Here is a 20,507-nt window from a genome sequence, read left to right as displayed (position 1 = left end):
CAACAGATGTAACCCCAAAAGCAGATAAGGGACAAAGTGAGGAATGCATATACACCATATCTTCCAAAGGGCAGGCTAAGAGAGATCAAGCAACGCTACAGGGTAGAGACCTTTCTGCTAGAAGAGTGGCAAATGGACACAGATGGCCAATTATTCACCGAAGCTGGAGAAGAAGCATTATGGCCACGTTGAAGCCCACAACAATCTTCCTTCAGAGCTCAAATTCCTTTTTTAACACAGACTAACAACAGAACTGTTTGGTTTAACATAAGCTATTTAATCCATTAAATACTTCCAAGCAAGTATTACACTAACTGGAGCCTGTCTCTGAAGATGTGTAGTCCACATGATGATTTTCACCTTACAAAAGAATTGGTCAATTTTAATTTGTTGGCTCTGTAAGTGTCCGGAGCTCCCTCTGACTTCATGATGATATTTTTGACAGGTTATATTAAAAACTACAGCTGAAAAGAAACCAAAGGTTATACTTGTAGCCCCAATACAAAGAGACTCAAGGTAGAAGAAGCTGCATTTTACAAGCAATCCGCTTGCAGACATCTGCAGAAGTTGAAAAGCAACAGGAGTGCTTCTGCCGCAGCAGCAAGATCCTGCCGGCAGCTCTGAACGCCGCAATGCTGCTCTGGAGACTTCAGAGTTAAGCCAGAAGGTCTTTATCTCAATGAAAATGCAACTGGCAAGAAGCAAATACATTTAACAATACAAGGAGAGACTTGTTTCCTCAGACCCATCCAGCCATTACGCTGAAACATCGGAGAGGAAAAACTACTGCTATTAATTCCACAAACAGCAGAAGTCCATGACGTGAGTATGAATATGCATAGGAAGAATTGGACCTGGAATTTTGAGCCCATACTGTTAAAGAAACAAATTTGGAAAATGAATTAATTTATCTAGTTGCAGAAATAGTCAGAAGGACTGTATTTCACGGTATAAAATTCCACACGTGATGTTAAAACCAGGAGTCAAACAGTGAAGGAACTCAGGACAATAAAGCAAGTCTTTACAGCTGCTTTGGTGCTCATACAGGATCACAATAGTCAAGACATAGAAAAACCCATCAGACTCTGTTCCTAGCCCAGCACTGAAGAGCCTTCAGGTCCAGGATGAGCTACCTAGTAAATGGATGTTATGCTGGACCCAAACTAAGCCAACTGTCCATTTGTAGGACCTTTTTAGCACATCACCTGTAACTATGAACCCAGTCATTTCTCAAAGATCCCCTAACTTCAAAAGCAAATCTGTTGAGATTTCCAAAGCTAACATTACCTGAATATACTTCCTTTGAGTTTCATCGTTGAGAACGTGGGCTACGTGCTTGGAGAAAATCTTTTCACGACCCGTTCGAGCGTGGATGCCAACCATAGTGACACCAATAGGCCAGGGAGCATTTCCAATAGCCATCTGAAGATAGGCATCATTTGCCTGAAGGAATACAGTGCATGCACACTTAGCAAAACAGAAAGGGCATCAGAAAGCTGAGCATTTTTGCATTGCCACATACAACACGACCACATATTCCAGTCTCTCCAAATCAGGTTTCATTGCACAATATTAACCAATTTTACAACACACCTTCCTAACACGATTCATGTTTATGCTGAACTCTGAGGGAAGCAAGGACTATGGACTTTACCTATAGGGTGATGAAAGAAAGCACTCGATAAGGCAGTCTAATATTGACTAAAACTAAATATTACTGGGACTACTTTCACCTCAGCTTTCTCAGGTTCCCATAAGCTCTTCTGCTATAATCACCTTCAACACCCTTGCTGTTTTGGTTGCAGACTAGAACATGGAGCCTGGCTGTAAGCACAACCCACTGCAGGCCCATGCTGCGTGTGCAGAACTGAGGTCACCCGGTACACAGGAGTACACTGGGGCCTGACAGCTCTCAGGGAGAGAAGCGAGCTTCCAAAGAGGCCAAGAACCAGCTCTCTACAAAACTGGGTTAAATAAGCGTATTTGTAGCAGTGTTTATGAACAAAGCAGTAGCAGCAGTAAATGAGTCTGAAATTTCCTGATCAAGATAGCAGACACCGTTTATTAACTTAAAGCTGTAGCAGACAACATCCCTGGGGAAGAACAAGGATAACACTTGAAGGGAAAATGAGTAGAAAGAAAGGGAGAAAGGAAGAGAAGTACAGAGCTTAAAAAAGCCATGACAACTGAGAACCAGGAAGCAAGAGGGACAGACACATACATGTGATTACAGAAGCAGCTTCAAGAAGGACTTGGAGCAGGACATTCCACCACTGTTAGCAAGCAGCTACAAGACTCACTGATAAGGAGTTCATTTATCATCTCCCATTTAGAGACTAAACAACGAGAAGTAGCAGTCATGACCAGTGGGTGCAGCTTCTTCCCAATTGGCACTGAGCAAACTGAGAGGTGAATAATGAACGAGGCAGGGGGACCACAGACAGAGCTGGGAGTAAACCTGAAGAAGGGACAGGACTTAGTCTTCACCTACATGATGCTGAGTCTGAACAGTCTTAGTCAAGTGTCTACTTGCTGACTTAAATATAGTTTTGTGATGAAACATAGTACATGAACATGCAATTAAAGACCCTTCCAGGACTGTCACAACAGGGTTAATCAAGGTTGACTGGACAACTTGCATTCTAGCATTTGCTTACTGTCACATGTTGATTTCAAAATTTAAATCTTTCGAGCATTTCATCTAACAAAGCAGTAAGAATTTGTGGCTGACAGTAGTACTCACTAGGCTGCACAAAGCAAAAAAAGCACAGAAGACAACATCAGGCAGAAATAGACAAGTCTCTTAAGAAGCAAAATAGAAAAGGATATGAGTATCTTTAAAAGCACAAGGCTCATTAGCCTAACTAAAAAAACCCCAAAACTTCCAAATAGGTACTCAAACCCTCCCCAAGTCAGCCTGTGAAGTTTACATAAAGCCAAGCACCTCCTAGAGAAAGAAGCACAGCTGACTAACCCATGAGATATGCCACATTCCCACACACTCACTGCTTGTTTTGGGAAGGCATCGGAAAGGGAATTTCAGCATAATGATGATGACCAAAAGAAAAAAAAAAAGCCCCAAAACAAACCCCCACTATCATACATCCCACATGTTTAGTTCTATTGTCAAGTGATTTGGATTAAACTTGCCTTAGGCCTTCTAAAGTTTTTTCAATAACAAAAGCAGGTTTGCTTGCTTTTTTGACAAATTATCCCAAGTCCTCACAAGAATAATAAGAAATACTAGATTTAAAGGCAAAACACAACTCAATTTCCTCTGCATACACAAGCTGCTTAAGCAAATGCTATCGGTATTTGAGTTCCACTTCTGAAGGCAGCTACAAACAAAACCTAACACTGCCTTTGATCTTGTGTGCCAAAGTACTTCTGCCTCCTCCAGTAAGCAGACTTTGTCCAAAACAACTTTTCGTTAACTTACCTTAACCTTACCAGAGCAGCTAATGTGAGCATAGCCAAAGAAAGGGACAGTGTCTCATATTCAATAACTCAGTTCACCTCAAATTAATTCCTAATTAATTAATCAACACTCTATTACTATTAATTCAATACCTTCATTTAACCTTACAATACCAGGTTACCCATACAGGATTCCTCTGCAACTTAATATAACCATCTCTGAGAAAAATTCTATTTGTGCTTGTAAAGCTCTGCAGTTTCACCAACCTCAAAAGATCTTCTGACAGGCCGTGGATCAAACACTACCTGGAGCCTAACCTTTAACAACCATGTTTCATTTTTTTTTTGAATATACGTTGTGTGTATTTCCAGCTATGTATCTTCAAAATGCAAAAAAAAAATAGGAAATGTTGAAGTAATAAACTCAATCTATTGGAACCAGACAGCCTGAACATGCTGGAAGAGTGCAAACAAACATACCTTCACATATTCTCTTTGCAGCATGAATTTAATAATATCTGTTATTGATTCTTTGATGTCGGCAGGAAGTGTCTACAGGAGAAGAAGGAGATAAAAAAAAGAAGACATCTTTACTTCAGAATAGCAGCTCAGGAAAATCATCATACTCAGCATTTATACAACGTTTAGCGCCTACCCTAGCTTGAGGACTTTAACAAAGGAAAACATCTTTGTTATTTAGATGAAGAATCTGAGAAGCAAGAGAGGTTAAGTGGTTACACATAGTAGCTAGTGGCAAAGTGCAAAATACAATCCCAATTCTCCATCATGTTTGCAACCTAGTGAACAGGTGATACATCAAGCAACACCTGGAAAAGCAGTGGGTAGGCAGAAGAATTCACTCGTCACGACAAAAAGGTCAGAACTGGGAGTCATGGGCTCTAGACACAGAAACTCTGACCAACTCGCTTATCCTCTCTTCTTCAGTGAAGATAACATTACCTTAGGAAAGGGCACTAATCACTGGGTACTTTGAAAGCAGAAGTTAAAATAAGTCTTACAGGATAGTGACATTTAAAAGTGATTCACCCTTTTCCGAAGTTTTCTGAAGAGTGGCCTCAGGTACGATTCCGTCTGCTTTTGAGTGGCACTGTTCAGCTTCCCCTGTACTCCCCGCTTCACGTAGTCTTCTCTGGCATTCAGCTCCTTAGCCCAAACTCCAAGAAGAAACTACAAGGAACAAGCAAATTTATGTCATAGTGCCATCTAGTGACAACCGCGGCAAAACAGATGGGAACAGCGGTTTAAGCCATCAAGGCAAAATGAGGTTTTTGGAGAAATCCGAAATAAAAAGGCAAGAAGCCTCTTTCAGATGGATAGGCAAGGAGGGATATGAACAACCCTATCACAAAAACACACGGGCGAAGGAGGAGCATGTATAAAAAAAGCATGTACAAGGAAACAACAGTGTAGGTATCAGTGCTGGGAAGGAGGAGGGGGACATAAAAAGAGCAGAAATCCAAGTAGAATGCTGATGTTTCAGGGTAACTTTTGAGAAAGAGCACAAGGAACAATAAAAATCACAGTGAAAATTCAACACAACAGAAAGCAAACATGTCAAACGTACCTTCTCTCCACCTGGAAAACAATTTTTCAGCTTTCTTTGTCTGACTGCCCCACCCAAACTATATTAAAATGCCAACATATCTGATACCCACAAATGAAAGCTTCAACTCTTGCTGTGACTTCTGATCATCACAATAGTTACACAGGGACCATCTCAAATGATAGGCAATCCAGCCTTCTTGCCAGGAAACAAGGAAACAGTTTTCTAGCGTCCACTTGAATCTGTTTCCTCAGCAAAGCCAGTGGACTTCCTTTAAAATTCTTTTATTTCACATAAGAGAACCAAGTGACATTTCATTTCAGCTTGCACTGTTCCTGGAGAAGGGAGGTGGGGACTCCTTGGAAGTTTTTAATGCCGTAGTAGTACATAGAAGCAACTACATACAACTGCCTCAATTACCATACAGAAATCAAAACCATATTTATTTTCTCTGGAAAAGTAGGACCAGATTTTGAAGAACGCTGCTCTCCCAACAGCTCTTTCCCAGGCCTAGCAGAAGTCACTATTGTAACTAACCAAGGCTGTGGAGTGCGAAGCATTTGAAAAATCCCACATCTTAAGCACAATGTCTGAGTTTTTCTCTCCAAGCAACTGAAATTGTCCCTTCTATTCACAAAAAATGTATCTGCATGATAGAAAAAAAAAAGACACAGCTACAGAATAATTAATCTGATAGAGTTTGTTACCTTCAAAAATTTCGTTATGATGTCCATATCATAGTGATCATCACCCCGTCCTAAGGATTCTCCCAAAGCCTAGAACAGGACAAAAAAGGCAATTATTTCCACATTGTCTAGAAGTTTGCCATCACCACCACAGCAGAGCCTGATTCACTGCATCGTGAACTGTAGTAAACTCCACCAGTAATCCAAAACACTAGTCAGAAAATGCAATGAAACAGCTATATATGCTACTGAGATTCATTAATCTATTAAAAACATTTAAGTCAAAAAGCCAATAGGATTGTTTCTGAAAAGTCAATGCAACAGTACTTTTTCATTCATTAACTACTAAATTATTGGCATAACCAGCAGCTGTCTGACACCACTGTATTAAGGGGAACTGTGGGTGCACTGCATTTTTTGGTATCCCCAAAGCCATCAATTAACCTAGTTATTTCGTTAAGCTATTCCAATTCTCTGATATACTGGGGCTTTTTACCATTTCATTTAATTGTAACTGTGAAATTGAGGGAACAAACCTTAAAAAAACAAAAACACCACCAAAAAACCCCAGTAGTATGCACCAATACTCTAGGTTCCTGCCAAAACCTTAAAACTGTTAATAGTAACAGCAACTTTAGAACTATTTTCCAGTAGGTATAGTTGGATTTATAATCTTTTTCCATTGCCCTCACATTTTCAAAGGGAGTTTTATTTTTTAAAAATCTCCTAGATTTGGAACCCAATTCAGTGTAAGCCTTTATGCTCAAGGGAATGCAGTTAAAGTAGGATAAAATTAAGACTGCAGTGTTTTCAAACTTTTCTGAAAAAGATTACTTTCATGGCTCAAACTAAGCCTGCCCTACTACCCCAAAAAGGGGATATTCTGAGAACTAACAAATCAATAAAATGCAGCCCCATTACAACTGGTATCCATTCTGGTACTACAGTTATTTTAAACCAGAACCCCTGGTACCCTAACAAAAAACCCAGAGACTATCTCCTAGTAATAATGTATTCGTTTAGGCTTTCTGTTATAAATCAGATTATTTCTTAAACACACTTTTGGAGGGACGTTATGAAGATTAACTCCTGCAAAGAATTTTGAAGATTAAGGGTAAAAGTCTTCAGCTGAAGTTAATGCGCTTTTCAAAACATTACCCTAAAATACCAGGTGTTGAATGCATTTCATGGCACTCATTCTACATTCACTTACACAAACACCATGGTATTGTTTCAGAACATAGTAGCCATTTGCACTGAAGTTTTTAGGACACATCGTCTCTGCAATTCTTGTATTTCCTGTGACCTCTCTACTTGTGACGTCCACTTTTTTTTTTGGTCTTGGATTTTTTTTTTTTATATCAAACATTCTTTTTGTGTGTCCATTTTTCAGAGTCCGTCTTTCTTGTATAGGGAAAATTCATTCGTACTAAGCTTATTACCCTCTCAAATACTCATTGGAAAGGCTTTAGAATTTATGACCAGGTAATGTATTTTTATTAAATTCTCTACTTCCAAACTCCCTGCAGAGGGAATCCTAACTGTATCACTCTCCTTGCAGGCAACTCCTGCCCGCTTTTTCATGAGGTGTTGTAAACAAAGACCACTTGAGTTTTCACATGTCTACTGTAGGCACCTATGGTGCAACTCAAATCTTAGAAACCTAAATTGCCTAACAGAGCTTATTTAAGGATACTTCAGAATGCCTAAGTTAGATGTTGAAAACAAGATGACTTCTGTAAACAATCCTGAAGCTTTCTCACAACAATATACTACATCTATAATCCCTTAATTAAATTCTACCCATCACATACTTCTAGTTCTTCAATAGTAGTATTCTCCTCATGGACTTTCAAGTCATTCTGTGAGTCATCGTCTCCTGCTTCTTGGCCTCCTACAATTTCGTTCAGATACTGCTGGTCAATCTTATCCAAAGCAGCCTTCAGGTCGTTTCTCAGGCCCTAGAAAAGATAAGAAATGACTAATTTACAAAAAAATCTCAAGTAAATAAAAGCAGTTCAGTACTGGCACTGTGAGCGTCCAACTTCTGTTTAAGAAAAGCCGAATTCTGTAAAAACATGCATAAGGGTTTAGCTTTGTTGTCTGAATTTAAACTGAATGCAAAGAACAAGTTCTGGATTGCTTCAGCACTTAACAAAAAGCTGGTGCATCAACTTCTGCAATGTTCATACCTATGAAAAAGACCTTTTACCATATTTTCACCAGAAAAGCATGGAGGACTGAATCGACTTCTAGGAATTCCTTCAAGACATTTTCTCCAAGCGATGCACTGAACCACCCCAAACCAAACAGAAAATAGACCATAACCACCATCAGCTCTGCAAGTCTTCACATCTACCCTGAAAAAAGCTGTAAATAAGGTAAGCAACACTCCTTCAGTACTATCACATAAAACATTTATGCACTTTCCCTTTATTACCAATGATTTAAACATAGCAGAATGTTTTATATAGATGAAGTGTTTAAAATCCCCTACTCTAGAATAGGTGATTAAAAAAAAATTAGAATCAGTTTGAAAGCATATATATAAAGTTAAGGGCTGCTTTTAAATAGAACAAGAAACTCGGCTTAGACACAGTTAGAGGACTTGCACTCTTGAGACATAAAATATAAAGCTTGTGCTGGTTTTGGCTACGATAGAATTAATTTTCTTCATAGTAGCTGGTATGGGGCTATGTTTTGGATCTGTGCCGAAAACAGTGTTGATAATGCAGAGATGTTTTAGTTACTGCTGAGCAGTGCTCATGCAGAGCCAAGGCCTTTTCTGCTTCTCACACCACTTGTCATACTCCTTTATAGGGAGTGTGAGATTTTTACCCTAAGATAAATTCAGCCACTCCGCTGGGAGTAGATATGCACCGCTATTTCTGCTCTTCCATCATCATGCTTGACTGTCTGGAGCGTTTCTACTGATCATTTAGCAGTCTGAAAATGTCTGAACCAAAAACTGGTTGTAGTAACTGTCTACACTTTAAGCAACAGAGCAGCAGGAGCGACTGAAACACGTAACAAAATCCAATGCAATCCTATTTATGAGCTCACTATTTCCTAATACTCCTACTATTGTTGTCGATGTCACTGGAGGGGAAGCTGTCATTAGCAGAATTTTTTTTTTTTTTTTTTAAATAAACATTTAGATCAATCTGTTTATCTTTTTTAAAAGACTTGAACAGGAAAAGGCTTTCCTTTTCTGGGCAGCCCCAGCAAAGACGTTTCAAACAATTCAGTTTGCCACAAATTAGGGAAGAAAATCCAAACTGTCACTCTTTTAGCTGGGTTGCAAATTTGGTTAACAGTGAATGCAAAACAAACCCCAACTGCACCGCCTCACTTAACTGATCAATTCTTAAGACAAAAGGAGTAAATCAGTTAACTACATCTTTCAGTCATTTTTTGACTTGATGGCTACTTTAAAGGGAAGGGGGGAAAAATGAAGTTTCCATAATAAGTTATACCTCTGGAATCAAGGGATTTGAAAAATCATTTACATACCAGAAAGACAGTATGCAGTCCTCTTACTTACCTGTACCTTCTCAGAGATGCATTTAATCACAAACACAGGACAGTTTTAACAGTAGATGACTGTCTTCTCTGCTGGTTAAAAAGCAGGTAACAGCACAGGCTGGGGTATTACTGCCACCTGGAGCTCCCTCTTTCAACTGAAAAGGGCTTACTTAGAGGTTTCTAGGGTTGAACTGTCTAACATAAGGAACTGTAATTGTGCACAAAACTATGACATTTAACAAACGTCCTAAGCCAATAAATGAGACGGAGCAGATATTTCTCTTTGCTCTGTACTCCTCCTCCCTCCTGAAAATTAACAGTTACTTAAACTGATTTTCAGTTAACTTCTATAGGGCTCCTTATTGGTAATCCCACTACAAGTAAGTAACTAATAGCTAGCCAATCTTACCTTGTTCACTTCAGGTGCAAGAATTTCTATCTTCCTCAGACGCTGAAATGCATCATAATCTGTTTCTCCAAACAGTCTGATCGGCTCACCTCTCTCTCGTAACCTCCTGATAACCTGAAAAGAATCAAAGCATTCCCTTATGCAAACTCGTAAAGGAAGCAAAATAAAATCCAGAAGGATTGATTTATTTACTTTGCTTAGAATAACAAGCTGAGCTGGACTGGAGAGGAAATGGCAATATTTTAAGGAGTAGAAAAACGTTCCAGTCACTTTACAACCTAAATATAAAATTCCCACGGTATTTCAGTGAAAGGTCATTCCAAATATTACCAATCTAAATTTTGCATAAAATCCCAAGCTGTTTAGTATAGTCTAACTTCTACCTGCTCTGACTTGCTTAAACACAAAATCATCCCTCTGGCAGAGCTTAAAAACTGTTTTCAAAATCACGAAGGAACTTGACGATAATCTCACTCACCTACTTGTGTCCAGGGCAATAACAATACTCCCTAACTAGGCTGCAGGTTGTCGCAGCACATCTGCAAGACTGATTTCCTGAGAATTCTCACCCTTAAGCATTTGGCAAATGTTAAGTCCCATAATCTAATGTGATAGTTACTTTAAAACTAGATGTAACAGAGGCATAACATCCTGCCTTGGCTGATTTGCAGTGTCACGGGCAGAGCGAAAAACTGAACTTTATTCTCCCAATTCCTCATCTCATGCATTGCTTCTAGATCTCTTTATACTTATCGTTATTCATGTACTGTACCAAGCAATAGGCTTACTGATACATGAATCACCATGCAATACTTCGGTGATCAAGAGAAGGGCTTACACTTCATTTCATGCCACTACTTCCTTATAACAATAGACTGGTTGGACAATAAGAAACTAAATTAATTGAGACATTAGTTCGTTTACTCAGTTCAAGTGTCTTGCTGTATGTTGGCGAGTATTTGACTTGTACACGTATCACAAAACCAGGGGTGGATAGAGTGCTGGCACAGCAACACCTAAACCTCGACCAAAACATGCACACAAGTAGATCAATAGTGAGACAGTGAACATTACACAGGACATACAGACCAAACATGAAACCAACAGCCCACATTACAAATCCTGTGATATATTCCTGTAAAAAACAGGAAGTATCTTGCAAAATTAAGGGTCATGTGATATTTGTGGATGATTTCAGCTATGAATTTCAGTACTTCCAAGATGGGAATTTATTCTGTACTTCTGAACTTCCAGCTTGTCTTCTGCTTTGGAGTACAGATCTGTTTGTGAACTCACATTCGCATAGGTATTTTTATCCTTAGAAGGGACAAAGAAAACACTGGCTGCTCTGGCTTCAGGACTTTTTCTTCTAGAAATCAAGGTGAACTTCCAAAACTTGGTTTCTAAATTTGGGTTCAGACCAATGAGCTACAAAGAAAAGAAGCTAGGGGAAAAAAATCTTGGAAAAAAACAGCATGCCATCTTCACTATTATGTAAGCATAATACTGATATTCAGGGTACTATCCTAGAAGTCATCTGAAAAAGCTGTAAAATGTTATAGCACACCTGTGCAAATCCACAGCACAGAGGCTCTACCTATCTGTACCTCCCTATGCATTCAATTGGACAGCAGATCCTTGATGAGCAAAGATGACCATTGTTGACTGTAAAAATGGAGGCTTGTTATTTTATACAAACTGCCATAAAAAAAAAAATACACTTCACTATAAAAAGCAGCCCTAACAAGAAATTTCAGACGCATTTGTTGTAAACTCAAGTAGTCTGTTTATGATGATTGATTTTACCTCCTGTCTGGAAAGGGTCATTGGTAACTTTTCTTCTGCCAGTTCGAGTTCCAGCACTGGATTCGATGAAGTCAGTGGCTTCTCCTCCTCCTCTTGCTGCTGTACCTACATTCAACAGACATAATTACTAATGGGCCAAAGGAAATAAACCCATATATTGACAGCAATGTAAAGATACTGGAACTCTAGAACACAGATTGTAATACGACAATATAAACTTCTAGTTTCATAGTCTTTATTGTCTAGAATTGAATTTCACGGAACAATAAAAGCTTTTAAAAGTACCAGTATTTAACTAAGTTGTGGATCTTGCAGGAAGCAGTCTCTATAGCAAATGGAAAGGACAATTGCTGAAGTTTGGCAATCACTTTAGCAGGCAGATGTCAGCACTGGTGCCCGAAATAGCAAATCCACCCTCTGCCTCTTGATTCCTGCCCCTGCTCTATCCTTACCCATGCAAAAGCATTTGCATCGCTATGTGATGAACCAGGTGGAAGAAATGATTCAAACAGAAAATAATCTAGCAAACACAAAGAAAGGTACTCTTCCCAGCCCACTAAACCTCCTCATCCAGCTCACCAGGCATAGCACATGCATGAACACAAGGACAGAAACGAAAACCTAAGGGCAGGGAGAGAGTGGGGCTGCCTCTTTTGGTGGCAGTGTCAGCTTAAAAAGTTTATTACCTACAGCTTCAGCAAGCTGAGTACAATTAGCAGCGATCCATGGCTTCTATCAGGTCCTGATAGGTGCTTGTTTAAGGCAACACATCTTTCCAACAAGATTGCCATAGCTTCTTGCGGCTTAATAAAAAAAAGACACCTACAACTCCTCATAGGGATAGGATCTCATTAACAACTCCTCTTAATCTAAAAGAAGGTCCCTGAATCAAACAGAGCTTTCCTTCCTCATTACTCAGTATTTTAATAATGCAAAACAACTCTTTGATCAAAGTAACTTTGAGACAGCAGTCATGTAACTACAGTTCCCTTTATAAGCTCAAATTTTACACTTCTGACAGCATGAGCAGATTGCTGCTGGTAATATTCCTATAATAAGGAAACATTTCCAGTACTCACTCACATCTTGTTTTTTCCTAGATTCCTGACTAGAATTTATTTCCTTTCCATACTTGCTAAGAGTGAAATGCTCCACTTAATCCTACAGCACCCTGTAGCATTCTCCGTGCATGGGCAGTACGTTGTCATTTCCAGTCTGTATTTGGGCTGATCAGTTTGAAGAATGTACTAGACAAATTTTTTTAAAGAAGTTTTTCTATTCTTTCAGGCCAATGTGCCAGTCTTGCACTCCGGTGTCAGTGTGACTCCATGTGGATGTAAGGATCCACCCCTGTGGCTCCAGCTACAGGATTCGGCCACAAATCTATATTCAGTGCTGTACTAGCCAACACAGAAATCAATCCTATAACCACAGGTGTTTGGAACAAGTAAGGGAAAGACAATCAAATCAATGCTTCACACATAAAGGGAGGAGAAAAATAAAACTTCCATCAATGCAGGAAAGGGGGAACTGACAGGGGACAGAAAATATGGAAGAACTGTGTAAAAAAAAATTAAAAAAAATATATATAAATAAATACACTCCCATGGCAGAAGGATACATACAAATTTTAACTTACAAACATTCTTGAAATCATAAAGAGACAGCAGCATGGGGGGAAAAGATTTGATCCGTTCTGTCAGCTGGACTCCAAGTTACAAGCAATATCTTTACCACAGTTACTTTGGTTTCAGTGCTTTCTTTTTCAAGCAAGTCAAATTATTACAGCCTATTAAGTCTAAGCAAAGCAAAAACGCACCTGAATTTAAAAAGAAATCAGTCTATATTCTACATCTTATTAATGTAGTAAAGATCAAATGCAGAAATCTGGGAGGCTCTAAAAAGGTACTAAATTTAAAGAAGCAACTTATTTTAAAACCGTTCTCAGGGTTACATTTCAAACCAAAACTGGTGCTGCAGCAGCACAGGTAATGGCACTTTAACTGCCATGTAAGGTTCTGAAGAACTCAAGCTAATGCTCAAAAAGCATCATGTAGTCATTTCCACTTGGAAGAGCGACTGGATTCACAGAAAACTTCCTCATGACTATATGCTGCACGTTCCAAGAATCATTTTGGCATTGATGTTCAAATATTCTACAAACAGATCAGGGTTTCAGAATAAGTCACTAACTAGGTAAAGTTCAATTGAAAACAAAGCTCCTATTTGTGCCCAGGAACAGCAAACAAGATTACGAGCCTCCACCTTCCACAAGGGAATGCATACCCCCTCCCATACACGTATAATCAGGCAGGCAGGCAGACACACACACTTGTAAAAGAAAACAACATTCTTTCCATTTCAGTAAACCATTTCCCTGACACCATTACAAGGCAGATAAAGCCTTCCAGATCACTCATTTGTTGCAAAATGCACCCTAGGTTACCAATTGTTTCCTAATATTTTGCCAGCAAGAAAATAAATGCTGTTGTTGCACTCTTTCAATGCTGGATGTTTGATGGCCAAAACCCAAATACAAATATAAACAGTATGAAAGTTGGCAGATCTTTTTAATATGCGCCCACACTATACTGATTTCTTTTGGACATTTTGACAAGACCGTGAAAATTATTTGAATGGATAAAATTATCTGAATATATCCATTTTTTACTGGTAAAGGGGGGGGAAGGTGGCTATATCAGATCCAGTGTTCATGCCTAACAGCACAATTTAAAAAGAAAGGAAGACAAGCTTTGATCCCAAGCCACTTCATGCTTTCCACGAAAAAATAAACAAAAGAAATAAAAGCCAAACCATAACACAAACTTAAGTAGCTGTATATCATGCATATCTTTCCCTGCATTGAAAATGGTTTTGGAAAGTCATACCTCTCCAGGTGGCTTCTCATTTACAGGCTAATGTATAACATTAACAGATTGAACAAAGAACAACAATTATCATTAAAAACATTTATACTGTTGATAATAAAATGTAGACTTCAAAGTAAACATACAAATTCCCGAAAGAACAATTACCATACCTTGTAGCCACATCTCTGAAAGTAGGCCTCCTCCTCTTTTTTAGCTAACTCACTGCGTTTGAAATATTTCTTATTTCCCTAAAAGAGAGGAAAACTGTTAACAGTTTACAGTTTTGCACACTTGGGCAAAAACGGCTCAAACTTCCTTACTTGGTTGGGTGAATTCAGCCACATCCTTTCATAGAGATGGCTACATTGTCATGTAAAGGGAACTAGTTGGAAGCACCTCTGAAAATCAGCAGTATATGTATAAGCAGACTTAAAAGTACAACATGTTCACCAGCACTTTAAAAAAAAAAAAAACATTCTTTGCCATGTAAGGCCATGGTATTCGTTAGCGTAAAGCTTCAGTTCAGACATGCACAACAAGCCCCAGCGTAGAGTACAGGGAAGTTGTTTAAATAAACCATACAAAACATGTCATTTCACACTAAATCAAGGAGGCTGGAGAAACCACCTTTACACAGAGTATTCTGTAAGCTTGCTTGGTGCACCTACGTAGAAATGTGTTTGACAAGACCTTCCACACACACAAAAGCTGGCAACTGTGGTCACCCTGAACCATTTCCCTTGATTAATATGCACTATTACTTCTTTCTTCATACTTTGCCTGCCTGACCTACAACAGCCTCCGATCACAGCTCCCCACTTCAACCACTAACGCCAAAACCTAAACTCAAGACATCCACAAAATCGCTCTGCTTTACTGTGGGTGTTTTTAAGCTAACACCCTCGGCCCACGCACACCCCAGCACCTCTGCGACCCTACTACTGCTACAAACAGAATGCAGCTGTGGCGAGGACAGGGATCTGCGCATCGTTCACCAAAGGTGACACAGACTTTTCTCATCCCTCAGTGCCTGAAATAAATAACTAAGCCAGCTCCAAAAGGCAGAGCCACACAGCAAGGCCCTGAAGCCAGGCTGCTTCAGCGCCCCCAATGCTCCGCTGACCCCAGCCCCAAACTCCTCCTCACTCCTTCCCTCACCCCAGCCTGGGCCCCTGCCGCTCCTCTTCCCTGAGCCCCTCCCGGGCCGACCCCGACCCTCCCAAACCCCCACCCTGGGCAGCTCCGGATCCCCTCACCCGAGCCCCTCTCCCAGGCCGCTTCCTCTCCCCTTCCCCGGCCCCATCCCGCCTCACCCCCGCCCGAGCCTCCCCCTCGGGCCCTTCCCGCCGCTCCACCCCAGCCCCGAGTCTCCACCCCGGCCGCCCTCACCCCCACAAGCTCCTTCTCCTCCAGCTGCTGCCGCTTACGGCTGATCTCCCGCTTCAGGATATCCATGCTGCCGCCGGAAATGGAGGAGCAAAACACTAGCGTCACTTCCGGACGGCCGCGCCGCCGGGCAGGCCGCAAGGGGCAGGCGCGCGCACAGCGCCCCCTGGTGGCTGGGAGGAGGGCTGGGGGGGCGGCGATACGGCGCGATAGGGCGCGATAGGGCGCGACAGCGCGACTGTGCCCAGGGGCAGCGGTGACGGCGAGGGGAGGGTCAGTCTCTTCTCCCACATAACAAGCGATAGGATGAGAGGAAACGGCCTCGAGTTGTTCCAGGGGAGGTTTAGATTGGATGTTAAGAAAAATTTCTTCACCGAAAGGGTTGTCAAGCCCTGGAAGAGGCTGCCAAGGGAAGTGGTGGAGTCACCATCCCTGGAGGTATTTAGATGTGTAGATGTGATGCTTAGGGACATGGTTTAGCGGTGGACTTGGCAGTGCCAGGTTAAGGGGTGGGCTCGATGACCTTAAAGGTCTTTCCCAACCTAAACGATGCCATGGTTTGTTGAGGCGGTCACCGGCCCCAAGGAGCTGGGGTCAGGAGGGCAGGATGCCTCCTCGGCCGCTCCCGGCACCGGTGTGCCCCTGCCACCCGCCAGCGCTTTCCCGAGGGAAATCAGAACCCTTCCACCCACTCCGGGATGCCCTCAGGTGAAACTACACCAGCGAACACTGTAGGGTTTCATTGCAGGGCGCTCCTTCCCCAGGGGCTGGCATTAAAAATGATGGGAGAGGTTTGCGCTCCCCGTCCCCTGAGCTGTCTGTGCACCTGAGATGGTGCCTTGGGATTTACCTGTGGTGCCTGGTTTCTGCTTCCCTCAGGTCTAGGGGACTGAGGTAGCTGGTGGGGACTGAGCTCCTTAGTGCGTATAGCTCACAGCGTACTGCCTTTGTTAGCTTGAGTCCTTGTCGCCAGGCATACAGCATTTGTGACACTGCTAATAACACAAAGAAATCTCTCGTTTTGCTTATTCACCTGTTTTTGTCCAGCGATTTCCATCCTGTAGCTTGTAAAGTCCAAGAGATCCAGAAAAAGCTTTGAAGAATGAGTAAGAACAGCCAATTCTCACTATGCTTAAATTCATCAGGGCTACACCTTCGCTGGAAACAAAGGCCACCAAACAGTGAAGGGTGAAAGTCACTGTAACTTTAGCTCCTCTGTTTGGCTTGGGAGCAGCCTGGCTGGTGGCAGCACCTCTGTCTCTTCTAGCCTCATGCTATGGCACACAGCAGCTTCTGCCTCCTTAGGTCCTCCCAGATTATCTTTTTTCACCTTTAGCTCCTCCCAGATTTTTCTTTGCCTTTCCCCATTGTAAGCTCCATCGCTCCAGTAGCTATTTTGGAAGGCTGTAACTGCAACTGGCATTTCACCTATGTTAGATAATCTGAGCCGTGCGCTGTGGCTCTTTCTTGCAGGAAACGGCCCATTGGTTTAAGAGTGTTGTTTAAACCCAGGCTGGAGGGGTATGGATTTAGAAATCATGTCCTGCTTTACCTCAGGCTTGAATGCAATCGCTTTGCAATGAGGAAGCAGGAACAGCCCTCCTACGCTTTTTCATAGTTCTTCTAAAAGGAAATTATTTCACACCAGAGAGTGAAAGGATCCAAGAAGGTCTCAACAGAGAGGCCCAGGGGTACGTGCCCACACTTGGGTAAAGGCATAAAATCAGGAGGCTGTAGGAATACTCTGTAGTGGACTTTATGGCAAAAAAATCTGCATACTTGTATCTAAGTGCCAGCTGCCCCCCTCAGCTAACTGTAGTGTAGACATAACCTTAGACCTTGCTTCATTTCCTGCTGCAGTTTGACATTATATCTGAATTAGAGACAGTACAAAATGAAGGAGGAAAGACAACTCTCACACAGTATTCACAAGAGTGATGCGGTTACTGTGAGGTGATACCTAAACCAAAGATCCCACAGTTTATAAAAATCAAAACAAACCAAGAAGGTGGCAGGGAGGGTTATAACAGACAAGGAAAGCAACTGAACAGTTTATGTTGGTAAAACAACTTTGGCTAGGTTTGAAATTCATGCCGTACCTCTAAAAGGTGTCTAGAAGTTCACTAATGATGACACAACCTTCCACAATTGATTTGGTGCCCTTCTTCCAGTACTCCTGGTTCTGCGCTCTCTTGCCTCCAAATCAAATCATCCTTTAATGTAAATCCCCTCTGTGATCATGACAGTTGTCTTGTCCTGAGGAAGAGAAGTGGCAATCTACAAAGTATAACACCTCCCAAAAGAGTTACTGTATGTGTGCAGATATGTGTATATGTTGGCTCTGTTTTTCTGAGGGCATTCACTAATATCTCCCTGAAGAAGGGAAGGGGGGAAAAATATTTGGTGTCACCCATCTCCTCGAGATTTCTCTTTTTGAAGAGATTAGAAAATCTTCTGATGTATAAAAAGTGGTAGTACCTTCTTTTTCTTTCACCGACAACTCAGGAGGAGATCCGCTCTGGCTTGCTTGCTGATTTCCAGGATGGCAAATTTGTTTGACTCCTCTTTGCATTGGGGTCAGGGTGACATGTTCTGAGGGATATGAATTGTTGAGACAGTTGGGTCAGGTCTCAGCTGGACTCTGTTCAAAGCTCCTCTGTTCCTCAGAACATCTTCCCAAGGGTGTATCTATGCTGACAATTAGTTACGGTCCCTGCCTGCTTTGTTACAGATCTCTTGTCCTAAAGGACTGTCTCCATTCACACACATTGCGTGGTTGTAGGGTGGATATCTGGAGCACTGCTTGCTGGACAAACTCATGGCGCACATGAAAGTTCATACTGTCAGCTCTCGGACCACACAATGGAAACTGTTCCTCCACACTGCAAGAAGGTTTCTCCGAGTCTCTGTTGCTCCAAGGAGCCCTTAGACTGTGGCAACTGCTTAGCGGTGTGTTATGAAAGCAGACAATTCCTTCCTTATGCCAGTCCCTCATCCATGCAGTGATACTTTTGTTGACATCAGGGCGTAAGATATTTTTAACATGTGAAATGAGTGCTTTTCCAAGCTGTATTTCAAACTATCAATTTATCATATATGGCATTACTCTACTCATTAGAGTCAATTAGATCACTGCAATAAATCCTTAGCTGACTATTTGTTTTCTACTGCTCCTGTTTTGCTTTTCAGGGCAATACTGCTGGTTTGGTACCACGATGGCTGTGTATTTCTGTCTCACATGTGATTAATAAATGTTATATTTGCTGTCAGGGCTGTAGCCAGGCCGTTAAGCTCTCCCAAAACCACTTGCAGTCTTGAGAGCTCATTGCAACTGAGCTTGGGTCTGGAATCATTAATGTTACCCATGTTTTTCCTAGATCCAGGTTCCCACAGACCTCTGGGCAACCCCACAGAGTTAACCACAAAGCTGCTTTGAAGTGATTCACTTCACAACATTCCATATGAAATCAAGACTGAAAAGGGAAATCTAGAAGTTACTCAAACTCTTGGAACATTCATAAGAGCCTTGTAAGTAATAGAAATACAAGCTTAAAACATACACGAGGTGTTTCATTCCAATTTCTTGATGATTAAGTGATTGCTCAGCTTTATCTGCTGCAAGCCAAATGTCAACTTACAGGAAGATTATGGAAGGCAGCTCAGAAATACATCGTTTCACTCAACCCAGATGTCATCTATTTGCTGAAGTGGTAAAGCTGATCAGAATGATTTTGGTTGCACTCAGTTGTTGTATTCAGTTTATATTTAGCTGTTTTCAGGTTGTATTCAATACTTTATGGGTATCCAGTTTCACTTTTCTATTTGATATTAAAACAGGGGAAAACCCCAGCTCAGCCAGCGTATGCTTTCACTTGCACACAGGAGGCAGAACTGATGCCTTGCAGCTGACCGAGATTGCAGAAGAACTCATTTCAAGTAACACAGGGCACAGATCACTCTTGGAAACCTTTTTCAGATAGGTACACAGTTCCTTTTATTCATCTTCAAAATACTATAACAAAAAAAAGACATTTGATAAAATTGCCTTTATACCATGACTAAATAAGTCCACTTCTGGCAAAGGGAGCTCCACATCCAGTCTCACTCTTTTCTTCATTTATTAAAGCCGTCTTTAACTTTTTGGAAGGGATTAACCCATCCAGTTCCCTATTCTTTGCCCCCACGTTTACTTTGTTTACAGGTATCTCTGACTTGTCACATCCACAGGTCACCTCTGCATGCATGACAATTTGTTCCAAGCACGCATGGTAGCACTTCTGCTAAGGTTTGCAAATTGCACTTCTCTACAATTCTTGCATTGGGGATGTGCCCATCCCCTCCATTTAGTGAATTTAAGTCACTCATACTAGACTTGCTATTTCTTATTTACCTTTCAGAACTGCCTACACAGTAGCGCACAATCTCCAGGAGGTCACAGACTGAGAAACATTCAGCCAGAGGGAAGATTGAGGAAGAAGTGGGGGGTAGTGCTCCACCACAGGTGTCCAAAAGCCACTGCAAAGACAAGAAAAGCTCACAGGTGAGGCAACAGCAGAAAAAAGTTCCCAGAATTTCTAAGAAACAGAAGTCTTCAAAAGGGTATGACATCTGTGCATTGTTAGGGGTAAAAGAAACACGTGGCATTTTAATTTGATTTTATTTGCTTTTCAAAGTATCGCTTGATTAGTTCTTGTGGTAAGTCAACCCCTACAGTTCCTGTGTGCTAGGACAGACCTCTCTAATGCACTGTTAAAATACTTCAGAAAGTAGTGACATCCATATGGATGTTACTGGTCAGTAAGGCTAGTGTGGCTTTTAGAAACATGCTTGAAATAACTGTTTGA

At 41.3% G+C, this 20,507-nt stretch overlaps 1 protein-coding gene across 4 annotated transcripts in view; it reads right to left on the bottom strand.

The window, feature by feature from the left end:
• Positions 1-20,507, bottom strand: part of PRPF18 (pre-mRNA processing factor 18) — a 222,468-nt gene that overhangs the window by 1,771 nt on the left and 200,190 nt on the right. The window contains exons 2-11 of one of the 4 annotated variants that reach the window (XM_069801654.1): positions 15,667-15,733; positions 14,448-14,525; positions 14,296-14,322; positions 11,408-11,512; positions 9,602-9,715; positions 7,482-7,628; positions 5,689-5,757; positions 4,465-4,605; positions 3,898-3,969; positions 1,288-1,443 (exon numbers count right to left, since the gene is read on the bottom strand). In XM_069801654.1, the coding sequence (XP_069657755.1) occupies positions 1,288-1,443; positions 3,898-3,969; positions 4,465-4,605; positions 5,689-5,757; positions 7,482-7,628; positions 9,602-9,715; positions 11,408-11,512; positions 14,296-14,322; positions 14,448-14,525; positions 15,667-15,732 (975 nt within the window). In that variant the 5' untranslated portion in view covers position 15,733. Of the gene's footprint in view, positions 1-1,287; positions 1,444-3,897; positions 3,970-4,464; positions 4,606-5,688; positions 5,758-7,481; positions 7,629-9,601; positions 9,716-11,407; positions 11,513-14,295; positions 14,323-14,447; positions 14,526-15,666; positions 15,734-20,507 lie in introns of those variants that run through there. The other 3 variants (XM_069801657.1, XM_069801655.1, XM_069801656.1) reach the window with 3 other exon arrangements.

Source organism: Haliaeetus albicilla, chromosome 14 (assembly GCF_947461875.1).
Source record: "Haliaeetus albicilla chromosome 14, bHalAlb1.1, whole genome shotgun sequence".
Lineage (NCBI taxonomy): Eukaryota > Metazoa > Chordata > Aves > Accipitriformes > Accipitridae > Haliaeetus > Haliaeetus albicilla.
The sequence above is the reverse complement of the archived record's forward strand: the minus strand, read 5'-3'. Positions and strand labels throughout refer to the sequence as shown.